The following is a 22,847-nucleotide window of genomic DNA, read 5'->3' as shown; positions in this document are numbered from 1 at the left end:
ACCCCACCCTTATTTATTTAAAGGACCAAGTTTTCCTTAAATCATGGTGAACAAGGAGTTTCTTCACCAATTATGTCAGGAAACAAGGCATTTCAAACCTTCAACGGGAAGGAAAGGGATGGGGTACCCATTGTGAATTGAAACCACAGTGAAACCCTCTATGAACCTCGTGCTGACAAACCTAGTGTTGGATCCTAGATGTATTGCCCGAACTTTTGCATCCTATATATCTTCAGGCCATATTTGTTTCTTCTAATCCTCTTGACCCTTCATTCGTCGAATGCCTTTTCGATCTTGTTATTAGTGAAGATTTGCGCTCCTTTCTCTGTTCTTATCCTTCTGAGGATGAAGTTAGGGGTGCCCTCTTAGACTTTTTTTGTTTATTTCTGCTATGGAAGTGCTCTCAAGATAACTTTCGGCATATCATGATCTTAGACTTTTCAAGGGTATTAAGGCGGCTCGATTTGCTCCTGAGATTACTCATTTACTTTTCACAGATGATACTTTTTTATTTTGTCGAGCCACAACTGCTGATAAAGGTTGTTTTGGACCTCTTCTCTGACCGATCAGGCCAAGAGATTAATTTCAACAAAAGTGGCCTTTTCTTTAGTAAAATGTCTCCTCGGATAGGAGGAGGTTATGCTCCCTGATTGGTATTGAAGAGTCAAAGGATTCTTCTTATCTTGGAACCACTTTAATCTATTCAAGGTCAAAGTCCAAAGAGTTGGGGTGTATTTTAAATAGAATGAGAAATAGATTATCTTCATGGAAATCTAACTTGCTTTCTTTTGCAGGTGGGAAAATATTGGTTCAGTTAATTTTTGGCTTCCATCCCGACTTGTCTCATATCCTGTTTTAAATTTCCTATTTAGATTTGTAAACCTATTGATTCTATTTGTCTTAATTTTTGAAATGGATATTTTGGGACTGAGAAGAAAGCTTGTCTGGTGGCCTGGGATTTGATGCAGGAGAAGGGAGGGTTGGGTTTTAGAAGGCGGAAGTTCATAATAATGCTCTTCTTCTTAAGCTTTGGTGGAGATTAATCTCTAATGATAAGACCCTTTGGGCCCAGATTCTTAAAGTCAGGTACTTTCCAAAACGATCTATATTTTTATCATAAAGTTGCTGCTAAGAAAAGTTCCTGGTCTTGGAACAACATTACTCAGATTCTTCCCACTTTGAAGAAAATGGTTTTAGGAATATTGGTAATGGTAATTCCTCCTTCCTCTATTTTGACCCTTGGACTCCCAAAATTCCTAGTTGTAACCTTTCTCATGATGTGGGTAATAATTTAGATCATTCAGCTTTAGTTAGTTCCTTTATTATTAATAACAATTGGAATTTGAACTCCCTTTATTCTCTTTTACCTTCTGTCTATGCCTTCTCAATTACTCATGTTAATATGTCAAGTGACAATGACAGATGGTCATGTATGCTTTCCAAAGATGGCCGATTTTCTACTCGATTAGCTGCCAAATTTCTGTGCTCTTCTTCCAAGCTTCCAATTAGTGCCCATGTTTCTTTATAGGGGAGATTTCTTTGAAAACTCCCTTTGCATCCTAAGTTTAAATTATTTTTTTGGCGTGTTTTACATGGTATTCCGGTCAAGGCTATTGTCTCAAAATAGAGACCAGTTGATCCCCTATGTGTTTTTGTGTGGTTCTTGCAATGGAAACACATGACATCTTTTCATATCATGTAATTGGACTAAGCATGTATGGGCTGCAGGTCCCTTGGGTTTGAGAACTAAGTTTCTCTCTTCTACTTCGATGGAACAACTTTGCATTTCTACGTTGCTAAACAAACAGTTGGATATACCGCTTCTCAAGTGTTTTTTTTTTTCTGTTTTTATTATCAATTGTTATTTTATTTGACACCATCAGAACAAGGTGGTTCATGGTACTTTTAATATTGACCCATTCGAACTTGCTTTAAATGGTGTTAGATCTTAGGAATCTTCTTTCTTCTTACGGTTCTAATACTATTTTTACTGATGTAGTGCTTAAGAAATTTCCTTCATCTTTATTTAATGGGAAATTTTCATGTACCTCTCCTAAGGTATCATTTAATTACAAAAACACCCCTCAGTTTGGGGAAATTTTGCGTGCCCCCTGAGGTTCTTACAAGTTAACACATGCCCCCATTCCGTTAGTTTAGGACTAACAATGTTACAATCAAGGAGTGAAATGACAAAACTGCCCTTGCCAAAAAAAATAAAAACCTGCAATTCATCTTCCCCAAATCGTTTAGGATTTGAAAAATACCCGGTGAAGACATCTCCAAGCCAATGCAGAAACCCATTAATAGAAACTGACTTCCCTGGAACAATGAATCCATCAAGAGGTGATGAGTTGTGCAAGAACACCACAATTAACTGACAATCTTTCCAGTGACACGAACACGAACATGAGCTGATGCTATTTTAGAAAGTAAGCCTCCTTTCATTTGTTTACAATTCCACGAACAAGGTATGGTGCACTTGGACTCCCTTGCTTCTTGGTCCTGTTGTTCTGCAATAAAAATATGTGAAAGAACACCACAATCAACTCATGAGAAAAACTAAACAAGGATTGCTTTGGAAGTCTAAATTGCACAATGCTTTCTGACATGCAAGATCCATAACAGATGATTTAAAACTCACAGTGTAAATGATTAGTAGTGTGGGTATTGGTGTAAGGCAGAATCCCCTTCCCCACCCTAATCATTTTGAAAATTTTCTGTGATAAATAAAATGTTTTAGAGTTGAAGAAAGCAAAACCAGGGTGAACAAAAACTCTCTCTCACTAAAAGGATTTTTTTGTTTTGTTAAAAGGATCATTGGTATTAAAAGAAAAAAATAGAGTATAAGGATGAAAGAAAAATTGGAGGAAACCTGACACAAAAACAAGAATAACCAAAATTACCACCTCCCATCTTCGGCATTGTCATCAGCAAGAAGGGAAATTAAGCTACCTACAAAATTACCTCTCTCTCTCATTCTGTTTCTTTTTTCTTTTTTTTTTTCTAAAATGATCTTTTGTATTAAAGGGAAAAAATAGAGTACAAGGATGAAAGAATAGCTAGATGAAGCCGGACACAAAAACAAGAATAGCCAAATTACCACCTCTCACCTTCAGCACTGCCATCAGCAAGAGGGGAAATGAAGCTACCGACAAAATTATGTCTTTCGCTCTTTGTCTCTCTATACGCTTGTGTGAAACCTAGACACCTATTCGTCTTTGTTAGCTGTTGGTCAAATGAATTGTCGATCAAAATTAGTTGCCAACAAAATTGTAATGTATCTAAGCATAGAAATAGAGAAAACAACATGGTTCATCATTACCTAAATTAGTTGAACCTGCTTGGTTTATATTCAACAACAATTTTGTTACTTCGTTTCGTTGTTTCTGTCGTGCATCAAACTTTTGAGCATCCAATTTTCTTTCTTCTTCTCTTTTTGCTTCAACTTGTTGCATTTTGTGAGTCAGTTCTGCAACTTGACTATCCAACTCCTCACTTTGCTATGTTTTCGTTAGTCCATAATCCTTTGTACTTACTCCCACTCCCCGTAGGTGAATCCGACCATGGTTATCTTTGCCTAAATTCTTGGTGAAGATAGTTTCATGGACTGAAAGGTTATTTTGATTTTCTTCAGACACCTTATTCAAGTCCTCATTGAGATCTCTATGTTCAATTTTCTCAACCAAGTCAGCATAGATACTGGAGTATCGTCCTTCCTCGTATGTGTTTCAATAAACATTTGTAGCCTTAAGGCTCCACACCTTCAGGATTCTTTATTTTTTTTTTCTCTGAAAAACTTTTAAAAAAAAAAAAAAAAAAAAAAATTTTTAATACAGCAGTTTACTACATGTTCTTCATAATTTGAATGGGTTAATCACTTAATCCACTAGAAACATACCTTCAGGTAAAAACGCCGGACATAACTTCTCCGTCCACAAGTATGAGTCATTTTTTGGAGTTCTCTATTTTTTTATTGTCACTACGAAGTTTCTACATATTGTAAAAAAAAAAAAATTAACAATTAGTCAGCCACTAAATGACATTTAAAATTGCTTCGGTAACAAATAAATGACAAATTGACATCTTACCTTGTTCTTTACACTCATCCACCATTGTAGTTCCATCTTTGCAGTGACTCATTTCCTTCCTAGAACAAGCACTTCATATTTCCCCTACAATAAAAAATATATATATTATATGTAATGTCCCACCCTCCAATAAGGGAATTAAGGCCGTTAATCGGTTCAAGGATCGATTGTACTTAGTTGGTGAATCGTCAGAGGTAGCGATTTCAAATTTAAGACACATCCATATTATCTAGAGTAAATTCAGCGGAAGTAAAAAAAATTTAAATAAAACAAAAGAAAAAAAAACTTAAACAAATCTATCATCCCAACTTAAAATAACTAAAGAAATTATTACATGTTTTTAACCAAAATAATCAAATAACCATTACATGTCCTTCAAAGCAAAAGAAACCGAAAATGATGAAAAGCACGCTAAAACTCCTAACAGACTATAAAATGGACAGAGCAAGGTTGCGCCATGGTGTCATAGGCTGATGGCATCAGCCTGTGTGATTGAAGCTAGAGATCTTCTCAATTATGGGGACTTTTCCTCATTGTGACAACCAAATTGAGAGAGAGAGAGAGAGAGAGAGAGAGAGAGAGAGAGAGAGAGAGAGAGAGAGGTATCTAAGGTAGGATATCTCGCCCATGAAATCAGCTTGCTTTCTTAGAGGGAATCATAGATAATCTTACCATATTAGACAGATTCAAGAGTAGACTTCTATTTTAATTAAGAAACATGATAGATGGAAATTGTGGATTATCTTTTACAATTAATAATAGAGTGATCAGGCCAAGGAAGATCGAGGGATGGAGAAATAAGGGAGAAAACGTTTCATAAAAGATATTTGAGAGAGAGAGAGAGAGAGAGAGAGAGAGAGAGAGAGAGAGAGAGAGAGAGAGAAAAATGACAGATAAAGAAGAGGCCATAATAGAAAGATGAATAAGAAGGAAAATTTTATTATTATTTATTATAAAAAGTTAAAAGTAAGGGTACCATGAATCACTACAAAATAGAAAGGAGAGAGAAAAAAGTATAGTAAGAAAGGGTATTTAAATAAACAAGAAGGATAAAGTAGTGAAGGAAAAGTTTTGCCACGAAGCATGCAGGCGTGCTTTTATATAATAGTATGATAGTATGATATAATAGCTCTTTCATAAAACCGTCACTATACAAACAAATCCACAACGGTAAAAATAAAACCGCTTGTGGCACACCAATTAATTAGGCAAGAGGAAGTGCGCGGGAAATTTTTTAGCATTTAGTAACGTTTTTTTACAACCGCCGCTATATAAGCATGTCTAGGGTTCAATCCACCGCGGTAAGAAAATAGCGTTGCCAAATGATGCTATTTAGTGGCGGTATTAAAAAAACCGCCTCTAATTAAAAAGTCATAGTGTAACAATTGATGCCTTTTCTTGTAGTGATATATATAGTGGTGATAATATATTACCGCTTCTGAAATTTTTTATATAGTGAAGCTTTTTTTTAACTGCACAAGGAGAGTTGTAATTGAAAAACATCGATTACATAAAAAAAAAAATAAACGAACCTTATTTCCTTTGGTAAATCGTTGATCCAATTTGTGCACACATCCTCTGTATTGTTGATTAACTGAGATGGAAAGATCATAATCACTTCCATGCATGACACTATTTTACAACTATATTGAGAAAGGATTTAAGATAGGTTGAACTAGAGAAGCCAATACCTTGTAATTATAATGCAAGAGATGTGATCCTTCTATGGGAAACTCTGCATCAACGAGAACTACAATGCGCCAATTAATAGAATGGTTTGCCCCCATAGCTGTTTGGCATTAAATTATCTGCAAGAAAACAATTATAGGGTGACTCAATCTAGAAAATAAGATCTGAATCTTCCCCCAACATGTTTTGCCACAATTCCCATCCTTCCAAGGAGGATACCAACACACAATTATTGTTTTCGATTCAATGGGCACTCTAATTTGCCTTTAATTAAAATGGACATGATGGTTTCCTCCGCAGCCTCAATTATAGGATAAAGGTAGAAACGGATGCAAATACATGAAACTAAAACCAGTTTCTCAGGATGAACTGTTGAACATAAATGTGCATTTCACCTTAAGTTAGATTCTGCCCCCTTTAATGGACTTCTTCCTCCATGGACTGACAGCAGCAACAACCTTTCTTTGGTACGGGGAGTCATTTATATTGGGTAATGGAATAGTTTAGGATCAATCCCACCTTGTAATCTCCATGGTAAAACTAGAAACATGGAAAGTCAAAACGTAGAAAAGAAAAAGAAATACCCAAAATGATTCATACCTTGATGTTTCAAAATCTTGATGATGAAGAACGACTGAAGAAGAAAAACCAGATGAAAACCACCAAAAGAATGGAAGATTCGCAAGAGAGCTTCCTCCAGATAAAGCAAGGACGGTATGGGCCGTCATAGAGGATGTAGACTGGAGACCCTCCCTCACCCCCAAAACCACCTTATATAGGCTAGGGTAGACGGAGATGTTCTCTCACCTCAAAACATAGGAAAATTACTTGATTAGACACTATTAGTGTTGTATTTACGAAACTAGCCATGCTGCATTTACGTCAATGAAATTGCACAAAAGAAGTTTGTTTATACAAATCTAGCAAGAATAGTGGTTGCCATATATCAACTGAGTATCCTCTTGCGTGCGCTAGCCTTGACTGGCATATCACATTCTTCACATGTGATATGGCTGGCCACACTCAATTCTGTTATTGATTCTCAATCATCTCTTTCCATTATTGCTTCAATCAGTTTTATCTTTTTTCCATGTATAAAGATTGAGTCAATCACTCATTCAATTTGTCATCTTTCCTTGTATAAAGATTGAGTTTCCATTCTTTAGGATCTCAATCCCTCTCTATATATTCTAATCATTTGAAATGAATATCACTGAATTATAATTTTTAGGCTATATATTCGGGTTAAAAAACCAAAAAAAAAATAAAAAAAAGAGCCACCAGGCTAACAACCCTCTTCTAAGTTTCTTTTTTTTCCTCAACGGCCGATCCCTCTCTGGTCAATGCTTCCCTCCTCTCTCAATCGGCCACCTCTACTATGCCTGTGTTAACTTGGAATTAACCTATGCTCTCCTTATAGAGAGCTCATTGTATTTATAGAGAATGATGAGGATTACAAGAAATCTCTCTGGTTTAGGAAATACTAGAGTTGATATGGAAATACAATTTACACAATATAGAATAGGAAAGACAATATTATCAACATTGGTAACTCCAAGATTGGAAGGTGCACACTATAGATGGTGTTGAGAAAGGAAATTGTGATCGTTGAGATTGCACGAGATTGCGCACTAGTGACCTGGCCAATATCTTCTGCTGATACACCCCCTCAAGTGGAAGATTTCAAACTCCAAATCTTCAACTTGTCCCTAATAAAGCAGAACCTGATAGAGGAGAGGCCTTTCGTAAAAATGTCAGCAAGATGGTCCTTTTTAGAAATAAACTGAATTGCGATTTCCTTCTTGGAAACTTTATCGTGAACAAAGTGGAAATTGATTTCCATGTTTTTGGTCTCGCATGAAAGACCAGGTTAGTTGACAGGTATGTTGTACGGATGTTGTCACACCCTAGGATAGACACCTTAAGAATACCAATACCGAGTTCATTGAGTAGGGAATGTAGCCATGTGAGTTCAGAACGCGCATCGTCAAGGGCCTTGTACTCAATGAAATGTATATTGATAGAGACAAAACTACCCCTGAGGTAAATGAACAGATTCAATGCCAAGAAAAATTTGAGTGGACCCGGTTCTTTTATAGCTAATGTGGAGGTCAAGTCTGCTAATAGAGAGCTGATGTGGCCATTTGCACTGCTTGTCACCAGAATGTCATCAACGTAGACAAGTATATATGTGGTAACCCGACCATTCTTGTATACGAATAGTGTTGGGTCTATTTGTGAGGCCTTGAAGCTAGGGTCCAAAAAAAATGAGAGACTCTATGGAATCACCCCCTTGGTGCCTTTTTAACCCCTACAAAATTTTTTGCAACTTGCACACATAGTTGGGTTTTTTTTTTTTTTGCTAAAGGTCAGCAGATGTTTATAATATAGAAAAGAAAGTAAGGTACAGATACAGATTTCGACTAATATGTTGGAGTACATTCCCCACCTTCGGCATGGCCATCAACAGGGAAGCACACCACTGCAAAATTACAAGGACCAACCCCAATCACCTAGAGAACCTATATCTCGGCCTTAATGTCGCATCTAACATCATCTCATTGTTAATGTAACCTAGAACAGCATCCCATGTTGTTGATATCCTTGTTAGTGTAGTCCTCTTTGCTAGCATATCTGCCACCCCATTTATCTCCCTGAAGCAATGGGTTATCCTCCACCTGACCTTTGCAAGATAGCCATTATAGAACCTCCATCTCTGCTGGAATTCTCAAGGTAGTGAATTATTCTCCACACAACTCACCAACGCAGCCGAATCGGTTTCAATCCACAAGCACTCCACCTGCAACCGTATCGCCTGCTGAACACCATTGTGCAGACCCTCAATCTCTTCCTTGAAGTTTGATCCCACACCTGTGTAATAAGCAAAGCAGCACCTAGACCGCCCATTGTGATCTCTAAGAATTCCACCTGCTCCTGATCGCCCTGGATTTCCAAGAGAGCACCCATCTATGTTAAGCTTTAACCATCCCTGAACTGGGGGCTGCCAAAGAAGTTCGGTAATCAGCCTTCGAGGTTGCCGACTAACCTTGAGCGAAAGCTTCCTTGATAGCAGAAGTCCAGCCACCGTAGATATTTGCACTGGTTCCAAATTTGAAAAATCAATTAAGTCCTTCCAAATACCTTTTAAAATAGTAGTGTGATTGCGATGCACATTCTCAAACCTCCGCTTATTTCGTTCCATCCAAATGTGGTATGGCACTAATATTACCAATGCTGGCCAAATTTTTGAAAGCATCACACATGCCTTTTTCCTCCTCCACCATGAGAAAAGTTCTTCAATAGAAGGAAAACCAGTCCATCTTAGATCGAAAATGGACAGCATTGCTTCCCAAACCCCGGCTGCATAATCACATTCAATAAAGATATGGTGAATAGACTCCATGTTCCTAAAGCACATATCACACCTTGACGCCCCATAAACAGCCCTCTTTGTAACATTCTCGTCAGTTGGCAAGCTTCGATGGGTTAACCTCCAGCCAAAAATCGATGCTCTAGGTGCTAATCCTCCTTGCCAAATCAGCCTTGAGCATCTACTCTGAGGTTCCTTTGCACGCAGCCTCCCCATGCAGACTTAACTGAAAATACACCCGACTCCGACAAAGCCCACACCCTTTTATCCTCGGGTTCAATAGTTGGAAGCTTTACCTGCAAAATCTGATTGCATACCTCTTGCAGTTCCAGTGATCTAGGGGTTGGTAATCGCCACTCCCCATCATCAATATAATCGGCAACTTTGTCCTGCAACAGCCTTGGGTTAGTGACATAAGGAGCTATGGCATCATATATACGCTGCCCATTCACCCACCGATCGAACCAGAAACTTATTTTCTTCCCATCACCAATTATCCATCTTTCATTATCCCCTACCATCTCCCACACCTTTCTAATACCAGGGAGAATAGAGGACTTCACCCCCTGCTTTAAAGATCCGTCCACCTTAATCAGCCTTCCTCGCTAGAACTTCGCAAAACTTGAGTTATCATTCTTCACAAACCATGCCAATTTTGCTAGAAGTGCAAGATTGATCTCCTTAAGCCTTCTCACCCCAAAACCACCCTCACACTTAGGCTTGCACAGCTTGCTCCACCTAACAGTGATTGATTTTGAAATATTTGCATCCCCACTCCAAATAAAATTCCGGATCCATCGTTTCTTCAACTCCATAGACAAAGCAGTCCATAAGTACACCAAGAAATTATGCACTGGAATGCTACACATCACTGATCTCACCAATTCTACCCTTCTCGCCATAGACAGAAGTCTACCCTTCCACCCTGCCAGCCTTGCCTTGAATTTATCAACCAGGGGAAGAATAAAATCTTTTTTCACCCTACCCTTGAACAAATCCACACCAAGATATCGAGTTGCAGAACCTCCTTCACCCTACCTCTTCTAAGAGCGGACATACTCCCCACAAAAATCTTGCTTTTCTCAAGGTTAATTTTCTGCCCTGAATAAATTTGATAGTTGTCCAGAAACTTCTTAACCCTGTTAACACATTTCAAATCAGCATTCATAAAAATGAATAGATCATCTGCATATAGTAGGTGAGACGGGGTGAGGGTGTTTCTAGGGTCAGGGATCCCCTTCACTAACCCCTTCATCCTCAAATCAGATAGACCACGACAAAGCACCTCTTCAGCCGGAATAAAAAGCAGAGGGGACAAAGGGTCCCCCTGCTTTAAGCCTCTCTCCACCCCAAAGTATCCAACTGGACCACCATTAATTAAAACAGACATTTTTGTAGACCTCATCATCTCCTTAATCTAGCCAATCTAGCATTGAGAAAACCCGAATTTGCCCAATACATCGAATAAGAAATTCCAGTCGAGCGTATCATACACCTTCTAGACATCTAACTTCATCCCCAATGTTCCCCCACGGCATTTGGAAGCCATCATATTTGTCAACTCAGAAGCCACACCTATATTTGCAATGATTACTTTCCCCTGTTGGAAAGCTCCCTGTTCTTCAGAAATTAGCTTAGGAAGGAGCAAAGACAGCCGGGTTGCCATTATTTTAGGAATAATCTTAAAGAAGAAATTACCTAAACAGATCGGGCGATAGTGCCCGACCTGCCTAGCATTCTCCACCTTAGGGATCAAAGTAATAAAATGATTATTCACCCCTTTTGTGATGATCCCCTCTTTGAAAAAATTTGAAATTGCATAACATACCTCCGACCCAATGATGTCCCAACAGACCCTATATAAAGTACCTGGGAATCCATCTGGCCTAGGGGTGCTATCAGGATCCATCTAAAAAACTGCAGCTTTTACCTCCTCCGCATCAGGAACAACCACCAGCATATTATTCTCCTCCGCTGATATAAGGGGTGGCATGGGATATGATCGAGCAGCTCCTCCATGGCAACCGAGTTCCCGCCTCTATAGGAATTCTCAAAGTGACCTGCAAAATGAGCAGCTATACCCACTGGATCCTCCAAAATCTCCCCACCTACCGTCTGCACCTGCTGAATGAAGTTTTTGGTCCTTCGTAAGTTGTGGATAGATGAAAAAATTTGGAGCATCTATCCCCAAACTTAACCCATTTATCTCTAGAGCTCTCAGCCCATAATTTTTCATGGAGCATTAAGGCTTTCTCATGCGCGTTCTTTGCCTGCAATTCCAGCTCAAATAAATCTTCACTAAATCCTTCTCTTTCCAATCTCAATTGAATCTCCTCTACTACCCCTTGGTTTGGTTTTACTCCACCTCCACATGCGGAAAGGTCTCCCTAGCCAATTTCCTTAAAGGACCTTTGAGCCGCTTTAGTTTATGTGACACCACATAAATCGGAGTTCCACCTACTGGCTGGTCCCATGATTCCTTCACAACCTTCCTGAACTCCCCATGCTCCGCCCAAAACCGCATCATACAAAAAGAAACATTATTAGGGCGTGGCACATTACCAGGTGAAACCATAAGCAGTGAGTGGTTAGAGTACCCTCTTGGCAGCACCCGTTGCCCACACCCCTCAAAAGTGGTCATCCAAACCTCATTACCAAAGTTGCGATCCAGAACCGCACACACGTTGCCCACTCACCTGTTGTTTGACCATGTGAAAGAGCACCCCGAGGAGGGAATAGGAACCAACGCAGCAGTGTCCACCATAGCAGAGAACTCCTCACTAGAACCAATATTAAATCTACCTGGTCCTCTTTTTTCATGTGAGAAGAGATATGAATTGAAGTTGCCCAAGACCAGCCATGGACAGTTGATTCCAGCAAATGTAACCAGCTCATACTAAAGCTGCCACCTCACGCTCCTCCTACAGCTTGCATGAACCATCGATATCATCCCTTGAACCCCCCTACCATTACCGAGCACGTGAGTTGTTGATCAGACCCAAGAATGATAGTTGGGGGGGACCAAGGAGACCTTCCAAAAAAACCACAGATTGGGGACCCCCTCCTCTCTATGATTAAATAGGAATTGAGTACAAAAGCCCAGGGCTTCAAAGAATTTCACCAGGCATTTTCTTGGCTCCACCTTAGGCTCGGCAATGCACAAAAATAGAGGGTCATGCACCCGAATAAGCATGCGAAGATGTGAGCGCGTACGTCTATTCGCAATACCCTGAATATTCCAAAACATATACTTCATTAATTTCTAGTGGTTTGAGAGCTACAAGTAAGGCGGCGTACCGCCACCCCACCCCCCTGCGCTTGGACAATAGACTCATCCACCACTGCCAGCTCATTAGCCTTTTTTTTCTTGCGACGAACCCCCAACAAGGATGATATAGGATCACAACCCTCACCTGCAACTTGAGCAGCACCTTGGTTGTTACCTTCGACTAGAGGAACTGAGCAGTGCTGTTGCACCAAGTTCTCACGTTCCAGGTTCATGCAGGGTGCCAGCCCCACTCCTCTATCAGCCTCCACCGAAAGCACCACTTCAATTCTACCCCTTCCATCTGAACATAAAATGGGCATGCCCACCTCACCATGAAGTTCACCCACCGGGGCCCCATCAGCACGGTTCGACCCAGCTACATCACTCCCAACCGAAACCGAGCAACCCACAAATTGTGTTTGCTCAACAACTCCAATCTCACCTCCTAAATTCACGACACTATTTTGGGAACCACTTGGGAGAGACCCAGAGCACTGCAGTCCCACCTCCCCCAAACCGTTGGAAGATCCATTACTTTCCTGAGAAATATGTACCTGATTCCCACGTGGAGAGTCCACTTGCAAAACTGATTGCACCCTCCCTCCATCCTTTTGAATTATATTCCGTTCTGAAGAAGGATTCCCTGCCACGTAGACTCCTTCTGTCCCTAAACCACCATCCACCAAAGCAACCTCCGCCTGCACTCCCTGCCTGAGATGCTGCCCACGATCATGCTGCCGGCGATGCCTCGACACCTTATCCTGGACGTAATGTGTGTAAGGGTATTTATGTAATATCCCTTTATATGTTCTAATATAATCCTACTTGTATTAATGCATGCGGGTAATTTAGTAATTAGTCCATCCTGGCCTAAACCCTAGTTTTCCTATATATACTTATTGGAGGCATCAGGTATTCAATTCCAAACTCGGGGTGTAAATCTTCAGAACCTCGTCTTAAAACCCTAACCCTAACAATCTTAAAGCATTATTATTTTTTTTTCGTTTCTCTGCGATCAAGATCGGCTTCGGCAGAATGCGTTGAAGATCGCATTAAGATCGATCCTTGATTCGATTTTGGAGATCGTATGTGACGATTTTACAGGTTTTCTTTTGAGAGATTGGCGTAGGTTTTCCTTTGAGAAATCTGTTTCACGTCTTCGGCTTTAGGTGCGATCGTGGTTCACAATTTTGATTTGAGAGATCACATTACGCTTGGAAGATCGTTTCTTGTTTCGGCTTTTGGACAATCGTACGTCACGATTGCAGTTCTCTCTAAGGCTTCATTTGATCAAAGCTTTTGGTTATCTTTCCAAAGTATTTATTACGTTTCCAAAGCATTATTTGATATTGAAAGGCTTTTTGTCCTTTCTTCATCAAAAGGTTTTGATTTGATAGATTAAAGAAAAAAAAAAAAACCATTAACTTGTCAGAGAAGGACGTTTGCTTTTGGATTCTTTTGCTTTTGATTCAATTTCAAAAGCCGAAGTGGTTTCCAGAAAGCTTTCTTCAAAGAGCATCGACTGGTTTTTTTTCTTTTTTTTTTATTTGAGAAAAGGATAAAAGCAACTTTTGGCAGAAATTTATTTTTGGGTTCGGCCATTATCTGCGAGCAGCCAACATCCGCGCTAGCAGCCTGCATTAGCGTGTACATTACAGAATGTCGATACCGCTTGCACCGTCGTGATCTTTTCCTCCTTCATCTAAATCCGGGGTTCTCCATCTCGGTGATTGTTCCTTGAGCATTTATTTTTTTATTTGATCTTTTGTTTGGGCATATAAACAAATCACTTAATATGGAGAAACACTGCTCCAATTGAGATGATCAAATTGGAAAGTTTTAGTGGCTGCAGTTCGCTTGAAAAGGAAGACTTTGGTGAAGTACCTTAATATTTTCTACACTGTGTAGTAAATACTTTTTTCGATTGTACGGACTTAATCAAGCCCAATGGATAAGTGATGAGGACTTTTGCAAAGACTACCTATTGAACTGCCAAGATAGGTTGTGAGAGACCTATAGTAAATATGAGTCTGCAAAAGAGATTTGGGAAAACCTAGAAGCCCAATTCAAAAAGGAGGAGGACCTATCAAAAACTCACTTGGTTGACAAGTTTATGGACTTCAAGTTTCAAGAAGATAAGGAGATACTTCCACAAGTAACGTGACTTTGAGAACTTGAGAACAAAATTGAACCAAGAAAACATCCCCGTTGTTGATGCATTCTTAGTGGGTGCAATTATCTTTAAGTTACCCTCTACCTGGCATTCCTTTAAAACTGAGATGCACAGGAAAAAACACAAGTGGGGTGGATGATCTCAAACGGTTCATTAGAATCGAAGATGAGAACAGAGCAGGAATAACTTGGAGATGGTGAAACAACAACAGGCATCTGCCAATTTGGTTTCACAACCCAAGAAATATCCTAGGCAGTCCAAGCCACCTAAGAAAGAATCCCAACAGCTTGGAGGCCAAAAAGACTAATTTTAAAAAGAGGGGCAAGTGCCGAACGTGGAAAGTGGGGTCACTATGCATCCGAGTGTAGGGGTCCTAAGAAAGGGAACAACGACACACCACGAAGGAAGTTCATGTCTTTGGTGGACAAGATCGAGCCTACTAACTTTGTTGCCATGGTTGGCAAGGGTAAGGGGTTGGCCAAGACATCTTGGATTGGTGGTTAGACTCGGAGCGACTTGTCATGTTTGCAATAGCAAGGACACGCTCACGATGTTGTTCAAGTAGCGTAGATCACATCAGTGCAAATGGAGACGTCGTGGAAGTGGCTCAACAAGGGACGAATCCTGGTTCTCTCATCGTAAAATATTAACTTTGAAAAATGTTAAAATCTTTCCTGGTTTTGAAAAGAATTTAATTTCCATTGGAATTTTGCTTGATCTTGGCATGTCTATTACTTTTAGTAGTGGTAGAGTAACATTGTCTGTTAACTCCTTTTATTTTGGATGTGCTTATAATTTGAATGGTATGTTTAGGTTGAGTTTAGCTAATGAGACAATAAACCAGGTTAACCATAATTCACTTGATCCCAAAATACTACATTGTAGGTTAGGACATGTGAACTATAGGAAAATGCTCAAACTAGCTAAAACTCATAATTTACCATTAGACACTTCAATTAGATTTAACAGATGTGAAGTGTGTGTTCAAACTAAAATAACTAGAAAATCGTTCAGACCGATTTCTAGGAGCACTCAACTTCTTGAACTTATACATTCTGACATTTGTGACTTTAAAAGCTACACAACTAGAGGAGGTCGGAAGTATTTGATAACATTTATAGACGATTTTTCTAGATATTGTCATTTATACTGTTAAAATCTAAAGATGAAGCTTTTGAAAAATTTAAAATTTTCAAGAATAGGGTAGAAAATCGATTGAACTTGAAAATTAAAAGATTTAGAAGTGATAGGGGAGGAGAATACAAATTGACGAGTTCAAGGAATTCTGCCTCTGCAGCATAATCCTTGAAACTCTGCTCCTTACTCACCTCAATCAAATGGCATAGCGAAAGAAAGAACGGGGCGTTAACAGAGATGTTAAACTCCATGTTATTGGCAAGGTATGCCCTCTTGCTATTGGGGAGAAGCGAGTGTTATTGCAAATCATATTCTAAATAGACTACCACATTCAAAACTGACTTCTACACCTTATGAACTATGGCATAATCATCCCTGTAGATATGACACTCTTAAGGTTTGGGGCTGTGTAGCTTATGTTAGGATACAAGACCCTAGGAGACCTAAGGTGGGAACTAGAACAAACACTTGTGTATATCTTGGTTGTGCGAAGACAGTCTTTGCAGACCGGTTTTTGGATCTATCAACCAATGTGGTGATAGAATCTAGGGATGCTATATTCTTTGAGGATAAATTCCTTAGAGATAAAGGCCTGACTTTGCCTAGTTTGACTGAAGTGGTTACAGAATCACCTTTGGAATCCGAACCAATTGTTTCTGACACTACTCCCACAATGCTCCTTGAATCAGAATCTAGAAGAGTATCTACTAGAGATCGAGTACCCAAGAATTTTGGTGAGGATTTTGTGATCTACCATTTAGAGGCTGATCCATCCACCTATAAGGAAGCGATGAGATCTAGGGACTCCCTGTTATGGAAAGAAGCCATTGATGAGGAAATGAGCTCTTTAATGCGAGAATGAGACCTGGCACCTTGTTGATCTGCCTAGAGGGGCCAAGACAATAGGGTGTAAGTGGGTGCTCAAGAAGAAACTTAATCCGGATGGGTCTATAGCCAGTATAAAGCACGATTAGTAGCTAAGGGCTATAAACAGTGAGAGGGATAGATTATTTTGACATCTACTCTCGTCTGCCATTTGGCAACAATAAGGATTCTTCTTGCCATAGCATCTATTGAGCACTATGTTGTGCATCAAATGAATGAAAAAATGGCTTTCCTTAATGGAGACCTAACAGAAGAAATCTACATGAACCAACCTGAAGGGTTTGTCATGGAAGGTTCTGAAAAAAGAGTTTGTAAATTAAACAAATCTCTCTATGGTCTTAAACAAGCACCTAAATTGTGGCATGAGAAGTTTGACAAGACAGTAAAGAGCTTTGGTTTTCAAACCAGCAACTCGGATAAGTGCCTTTATTTTTTGTCTGAGTCAAACAAGGTCGCGATTATTTGCTTGTATGTAGACGACATGTTGATTCTAGGTTCTGATCTCTCTGTAGTGAGTGACATTAAAGATACCTTGTCCAAAGAATTCAACATGAAAGATCTTGGTGTGGTAGACACCATTCTTGGAATGAGAGTAAGCTTCAGTGAGCAAGGGATCACCCTTAGTCAGACTCATTACATTGAGAAGCTACTTTCTAGTTGGGGATACAGTGATTGTAAACCGATTGAGACACCCTATGACTATAACAAACGGTTGAAACCTAACACAGGTGACATCGTGAATCAGTTAGATTATTCTAAACTGATTGGTAGTCTCATGTATGCAATGAGTTGTACTAGGCCAGACATAGCCTTTACGGTAGGCATGCTGAGTCGTTTCACTAGTAATCCTGGAAAAGAGCATTGGGATGCCCTATCGAGGCTGATGAGATACCTTAAGGGTACTCAAGGTTATGCTTTATGTTATAATGGACATCCTCCAACTTTGGAAGGATATTCGATGCATCTTGGTGCTCGATTTGGGAGACAAGAGATCCACCAGGTTATGTATTTACACTAGGAGGAGCAGGTGTAGCATGGAAATCCAAAAGAGGACTAGTATTGCTCTGTCATCTATGGAATCGGAACTTTATGCTCTAGCTTCAGGGAGATGAAGCGAGTGGATAAAGGATCTGATTATGGATATTCCATTGAGGAGTTTTAAGTTAAACTCTATATCTATATTCTGTGATAATCAAGCAACCAAGACGATTGTGAATAACTCACTCTTTAATGGTAAGAGGAGACACATCAGGCTGAAACAGGCTATGCTGAATTATAGAACAGAACAAGGGATTATCACTTTGATTGATGTGAGATCGAAGGATAATATGGCGATGCCCTTACAAAGGGATTGAACAAAGATCGAACATTCAAAACTACAGGGAGATGGGGTTAAAGACCATTTAGTCGGTCTTAACCTAACCCAATATTATTTTGAATTATTCGAATCTCATCTAGCCTTGTAAGCATTCGGGACAGTTTACATGTTTCGATAACTTAGTTAGGTTACTAAGTATGGGGGTTTGTGAAACCATTCCAAACTTGATGGTGTAGCAAATTTTCATGTGAAGTCTCCTTACTTTGTTATTCCACAAAGGAATATGAAAAATGTCTGATATGTTTCAATGATATTGTGCTAGTCTTTATGTCATTCCAAATTTGATGACATGTCTTTCATAGTATGGTGTACCATTCCAAATTTGATGATACAACATAAATCTATGACTGATATGACGAATACAGATATTCCAAATGGAAACATGGTATGGTCCTTATGATAGAGACTATATAGGATCGAGTTCTTGTAAAGAAACTTGATGATGATGCTTATTGTTTTTTGATTTACCTTGACCATATATGAAATGTACTAAGTTCTTATTGTTGAACTAGATACTATTGTGCAAATGATTGAATTCATAATATCTTATGAAATTCATATTTGACAAATTACGAGAGAATGGCGAAGATGGAGGAGAACGGTTGAATCGGATCTCGATGAGGATGACTTACTTGATGAGTAAAGTCACATGGATTGCAAGGACTTTTCCTTTTGATTATTTCTTTTGGTTTAGCCACTTGCATGTGGAACTTCGGATTTATTGTTGGGTTTAGTTTTGATCTAAAACCTTTGTTTTATTTCTTGAAGTTTACTTATTTCTTATTTGATTTATTGGATTATTGATATTCAATTTATATTGATTCAATTACTGATTGAACAATGGTTCCTATACATGTGTAATGGATATATGTAGAACATAGGAGGAGATTGTAAGGGTATTTATGTAATATCCCTTTATATGTTCTAATATAATCCTACTTGTATTAATGCCCAGGCTGTGAGGGGCAATTTAGTAATTAGCCCATCTGACCTAACCCTAGTTTTCCTATATATACTAGCTGGAGGCAGCAGTCTGGGTATTCCAAACTAGATACTCAGGGTGTAATGCTTTAAGCAACCTTGTGCTTAAAACCCTAACCCTAACAATGTGCACCTGGAATCACAGCGTCCTCCCCTTTCTCAGCAGCCTTCCTCACGCACCCCTCAGCTCGATGCCCAAACCTACGACAAATTGAGCAACGGGAAGGAGGGTCCTCGAAGGCAACCTGTTGTTTGAACACGAAAGACTCCAGCGATCCCTCCTGTTCACGTTCGACAAAAAGCTCTTCCACACGGGGTAGGGACTCATCCATATCAATACACACCCTTGCAAAATGGCCAAAGGGGGAGGATTTAGTTCTCCTATCAATTGCCACCGGCAGAGCAGGATCTCCTCTTGCCAATATTCCTGTGGTAAATCCGGGAACCTGATCCACGTAAGCCTATGAGTGATGGAATGTTCATTGGCATTAAAATCTCTATGCCATCGTTGAAAGCGCAGCAGCTGGCCATCCATCCTAACCAGGCCACGTTTCTAGATATAGGCCATGTCCTCTTCGCACTCAAACCGAAACAGCATGAAACCTTTCCCTAACGACTTCAAAACCACCTTCTGTTTCAGCGACCACGAAGCAGCAACATAGTCCCTAAGCTTATCCATGTTGGTGTACCTAAAATTTAATCTGCCAAGGAGGGAGAACCGATGTAACTCCACCTGAGCATGATAAGCTGCTTGCGGGATCTTGATGCGAGTTAAATTTCCGTCCTTCACTGTAGATGGAAGCTTCTCCACGGCCGGCAGCGTCACCCTTCCCACCGCAGGTGCATAAGATCTTGGTCTCTCCATCCGTTTGGTTCCAGAACTCTCATGCGACACCCCATCAGGCACAGCCACCCCCTGTGTAACCACATGTGAGAAAAAATCCATTATCAAACGCTGACCCCGGAGCGGAGCCACCACTTCCTCTCTCCGGCCATCAGGGTCTAGGGCATCACCCTAAGCATCCCCACCCGCTTGAGCCTCTCTCGCCAGAGCTTCTCTCTCCTCACTCATTTTGGACATGTCTTCAAAGCCAGGGATTGAGTCATGTAAACCTCTTCATTGAGAATGCCATGGACGAAGGCATTATTGACATATTGGAACTCGAAAACTTGCCTTTTCCATCATTCAAAGAGAGGAAGGAATCGGTCTCTTTTTCTCGTTACTCATTTCAGCATTCTCACTTTTGATATCTATAGGTATTGTCACCAAAAAGCTTCCCCAATTGACAGAACGTCCTGGCCCAATTGAAGAAAGGTCACTGAATCAACATCAAAGTAATAAGGAGCCGCTTCCACAAGAAATCGGTATAGATTGGAAAACCTACTCCCCGACCGGAATTGTAATAGCCGTACACAAAAATGAGTGTTAATTTGGACTTTTCACTATTGCCACAAATATTGAGCCGACGACCAACTAAGGATCTTGATTTTGATGCGCGATCAATTGATTTCAAGGTGAGTTAATGATCTCATAAGATAGTTGATGATTTTATCAGTTGGTCACTGGTGATGAGTGCACGATTGTATTAAGGAATAATCCAGTGTATTGATAGTGTAACTAAAAAAATTAATAGTTGGCTTAGTGGTTGTGACTATATTTAAGTGTTAGGTCTAATGTTCAAGTCTCTTTTCTTGCATTAAAGAGGATTTTATATTTAAGGACTTTATATTGGTGGGCTCCACTTTGTAACTAACTACTAAATAGATGGAGTGTAAGAGGGAGAAATAATGCTTGTGGAAAAACAAAAAAAAAGAGTAGAGAAAAAGAAGGAGAAGTATGGGTACCGTGGTCTGAATCGTTTTTCGAGGTCCTTTGGAGGGGGCTGATTTACTATTGAGATTCATTATTAAAAATGGGGGTTTGAGATCATGCCATGTATATATTAAAATAAAAGGAGTCCCACCTTGGATTCGGGCCTAGGACCCAATGGGTGTAGTTCCATCTGGGGTGAGCAGAAAGAGCTACATAATTCCATATGGTCTTGTTAGAGATCCTGGGAAAGGGGTCAGGTTACGAGCGTAAAAATGTATTAGCACCCCATTTTGCCGGGAAAATCAAATTTTCTACTAGATGCTAGATTCCAAAAATTCTCCCTTATTAACACGTCCTATATCAACATACAAGGTTAGATTATGATGCATCAAACATATGAAAGAAAAGCATAATAAATTATTTCCTATGTACACTAAAGTAAAATACTTTAATGGTCTACATTGTATCTAAAGTAAAGGGATGTAAAGATGCATGCTTACGAACGAAATTAATCAAAATAAAGAAAATACAAAAGATATGAAATATGAGATGTCTCACGGCTCAGGTGAAGATGGACGATCGGCTTGCTTCGCTCTTGTCGGATAGAATAATGGCTATATAAAAGGGATTTCTCTACTCAGAGTTTGGGCAGAGTAAAGGTTGTAATAGGAATTTCACTACTTAGACTTCAGGCAGAGTAACAGATGGAAATGGGACTTTCACTACTCATACTTGGACAGAGCAAAGGCTATAGATGGGGTTTTCTCTACTTGCCCTTGAACATAGTAATGACTATACAAGAGACTAAATGTAGATAGGAAATGTGAAAAATAGGGGTTGATAGGACAGAATAAGGTCACCCTTAACAGGACCGATATACCTATCGCTCGTGATAGCGAATTGTGGGTACGTGGTTCTTTTGATATATCTGGGGAATAGATCACACAATCTCAGAGTAATCAAATTAGTGCCCTTTTTGAGTAGTGAAGTACCCCACGACATACTAGCAAATACCCTCGTCAGTAATTCTAGACCCGTACAATAAATATGAAGGGCTGTGGCTTTGTCCGTGAATTACCAATGACTACACATGGGGTTCAACGACTAACCACGGGGTTGTGTGTTCCCATGAAGTGTTGTGTGTGCAAGATAGTGGTGCAGGAAGCGGGTATCATACGATCTTAGAGTACTTAGTATGATGTGCCCCACCTCCCCGTGGGTAGAGGCATAATAGGGAGTACCCTTGTCGTTTAATTTCACTTTAAACACGAGACATGATGCGGTTAGTACAATAAAAGGGCTTAGCCAAACATGTCTCAATCAATCAATGTAGAAGGGAGAAAATTCTTGCGTTCAACGGTCGCATCTAGTATTGAAACCTTGACCATCAATCCCTAGCGGAGTTGCCACTATGAGGATCTGTATCTTTCTCCCTCCCGCGAGTGGTTGCGACACGCGCAGAATGAAGAGGGAGAGTGGTTTTATATTCCTTGATTTGAGGGAGAGAAGGAATGCATCTTCTCAGGGGGGGTATGGTGTCAATTTACCAGGGGATGGGGTCATGCAATAAAATGAAATGGAGTTGCCACCTACGGTTAGGACCCATTGGTGTAGCCCTAGAAGGGCTACGAGACTTCGGTTGGTCTGGTCAGAGATTTGGGGTAAGTGATCAGGTTACGAGAGTGGGAAGGTGTTGGGAACCCACCTCGCCCAGATAAACCGGTCTTTCTACTAGATGCTTGTTTTGGAATGTTCTCCCTTTATGAATGTCCTATTCCCACATATATGGCTAAATGATGATGCACAAACTATTTAATAAAGTTAAACTATATTATACTAACTACTGTACACTACACAAGAGTACTTAAAAGGACTACATCATAAGGAAATTAAAAGTTAATGGAAGAAATGTATACCTGTATGCTTTAAATAAATGCAATTATGCAAAACGGACGTCGTCCCCCAGCTCAGGTGGAGGCAAAAGACTAGCTTTGTCCCTTCATCAGACAGAGTAACGGCTTATGAGTGTCGAATCTTATGATCTCGAACAGAATAACAGTGTTCC

The 22,847-nt window shown here is 39.9% G+C and overlaps 1 protein-coding gene across 1 annotated transcript; it reads right to left on the bottom strand.

Annotated features, from left to right (window-relative positions):
• Positions 1-9,314: 9,314 nt before the first annotated feature.
• Positions 9,315-9,668, bottom strand: LOC122644995. The gene has a single exon (XM_043838350.1). The coding sequence runs from the start codon at positions 9,666-9,668 to the stop codon at positions 9,315-9,317; it is 354 nt and encodes a 117-aa protein (XP_043694285.1).
• Positions 9,669-22,847: the final 13,179 nt, after the last annotated feature.

Source organism: Telopea speciosissima, chromosome 11 (assembly GCF_018873765.1).
Source record: "Telopea speciosissima isolate NSW1024214 ecotype Mountain lineage chromosome 11, Tspe_v1, whole genome shotgun sequence".
NCBI classification, from domain to species: Eukaryota; Viridiplantae; Streptophyta; class Magnoliopsida; order Proteales; family Proteaceae; genus Telopea; species Telopea speciosissima.
Note: the sequence above shows the minus strand (reverse complement) of the source record. Positions and strands in the feature narration are given on the sequence as shown.

Excerpts from the sequence above, each read along its gene's own strand:
- LOC122644995 (XM_043838350.1), bottom strand. The coding sequence starts at position 9,668 with ATGGTAGGGGATAATGAAAGATGGATAATTGGTGATGGGAAGAAAATA.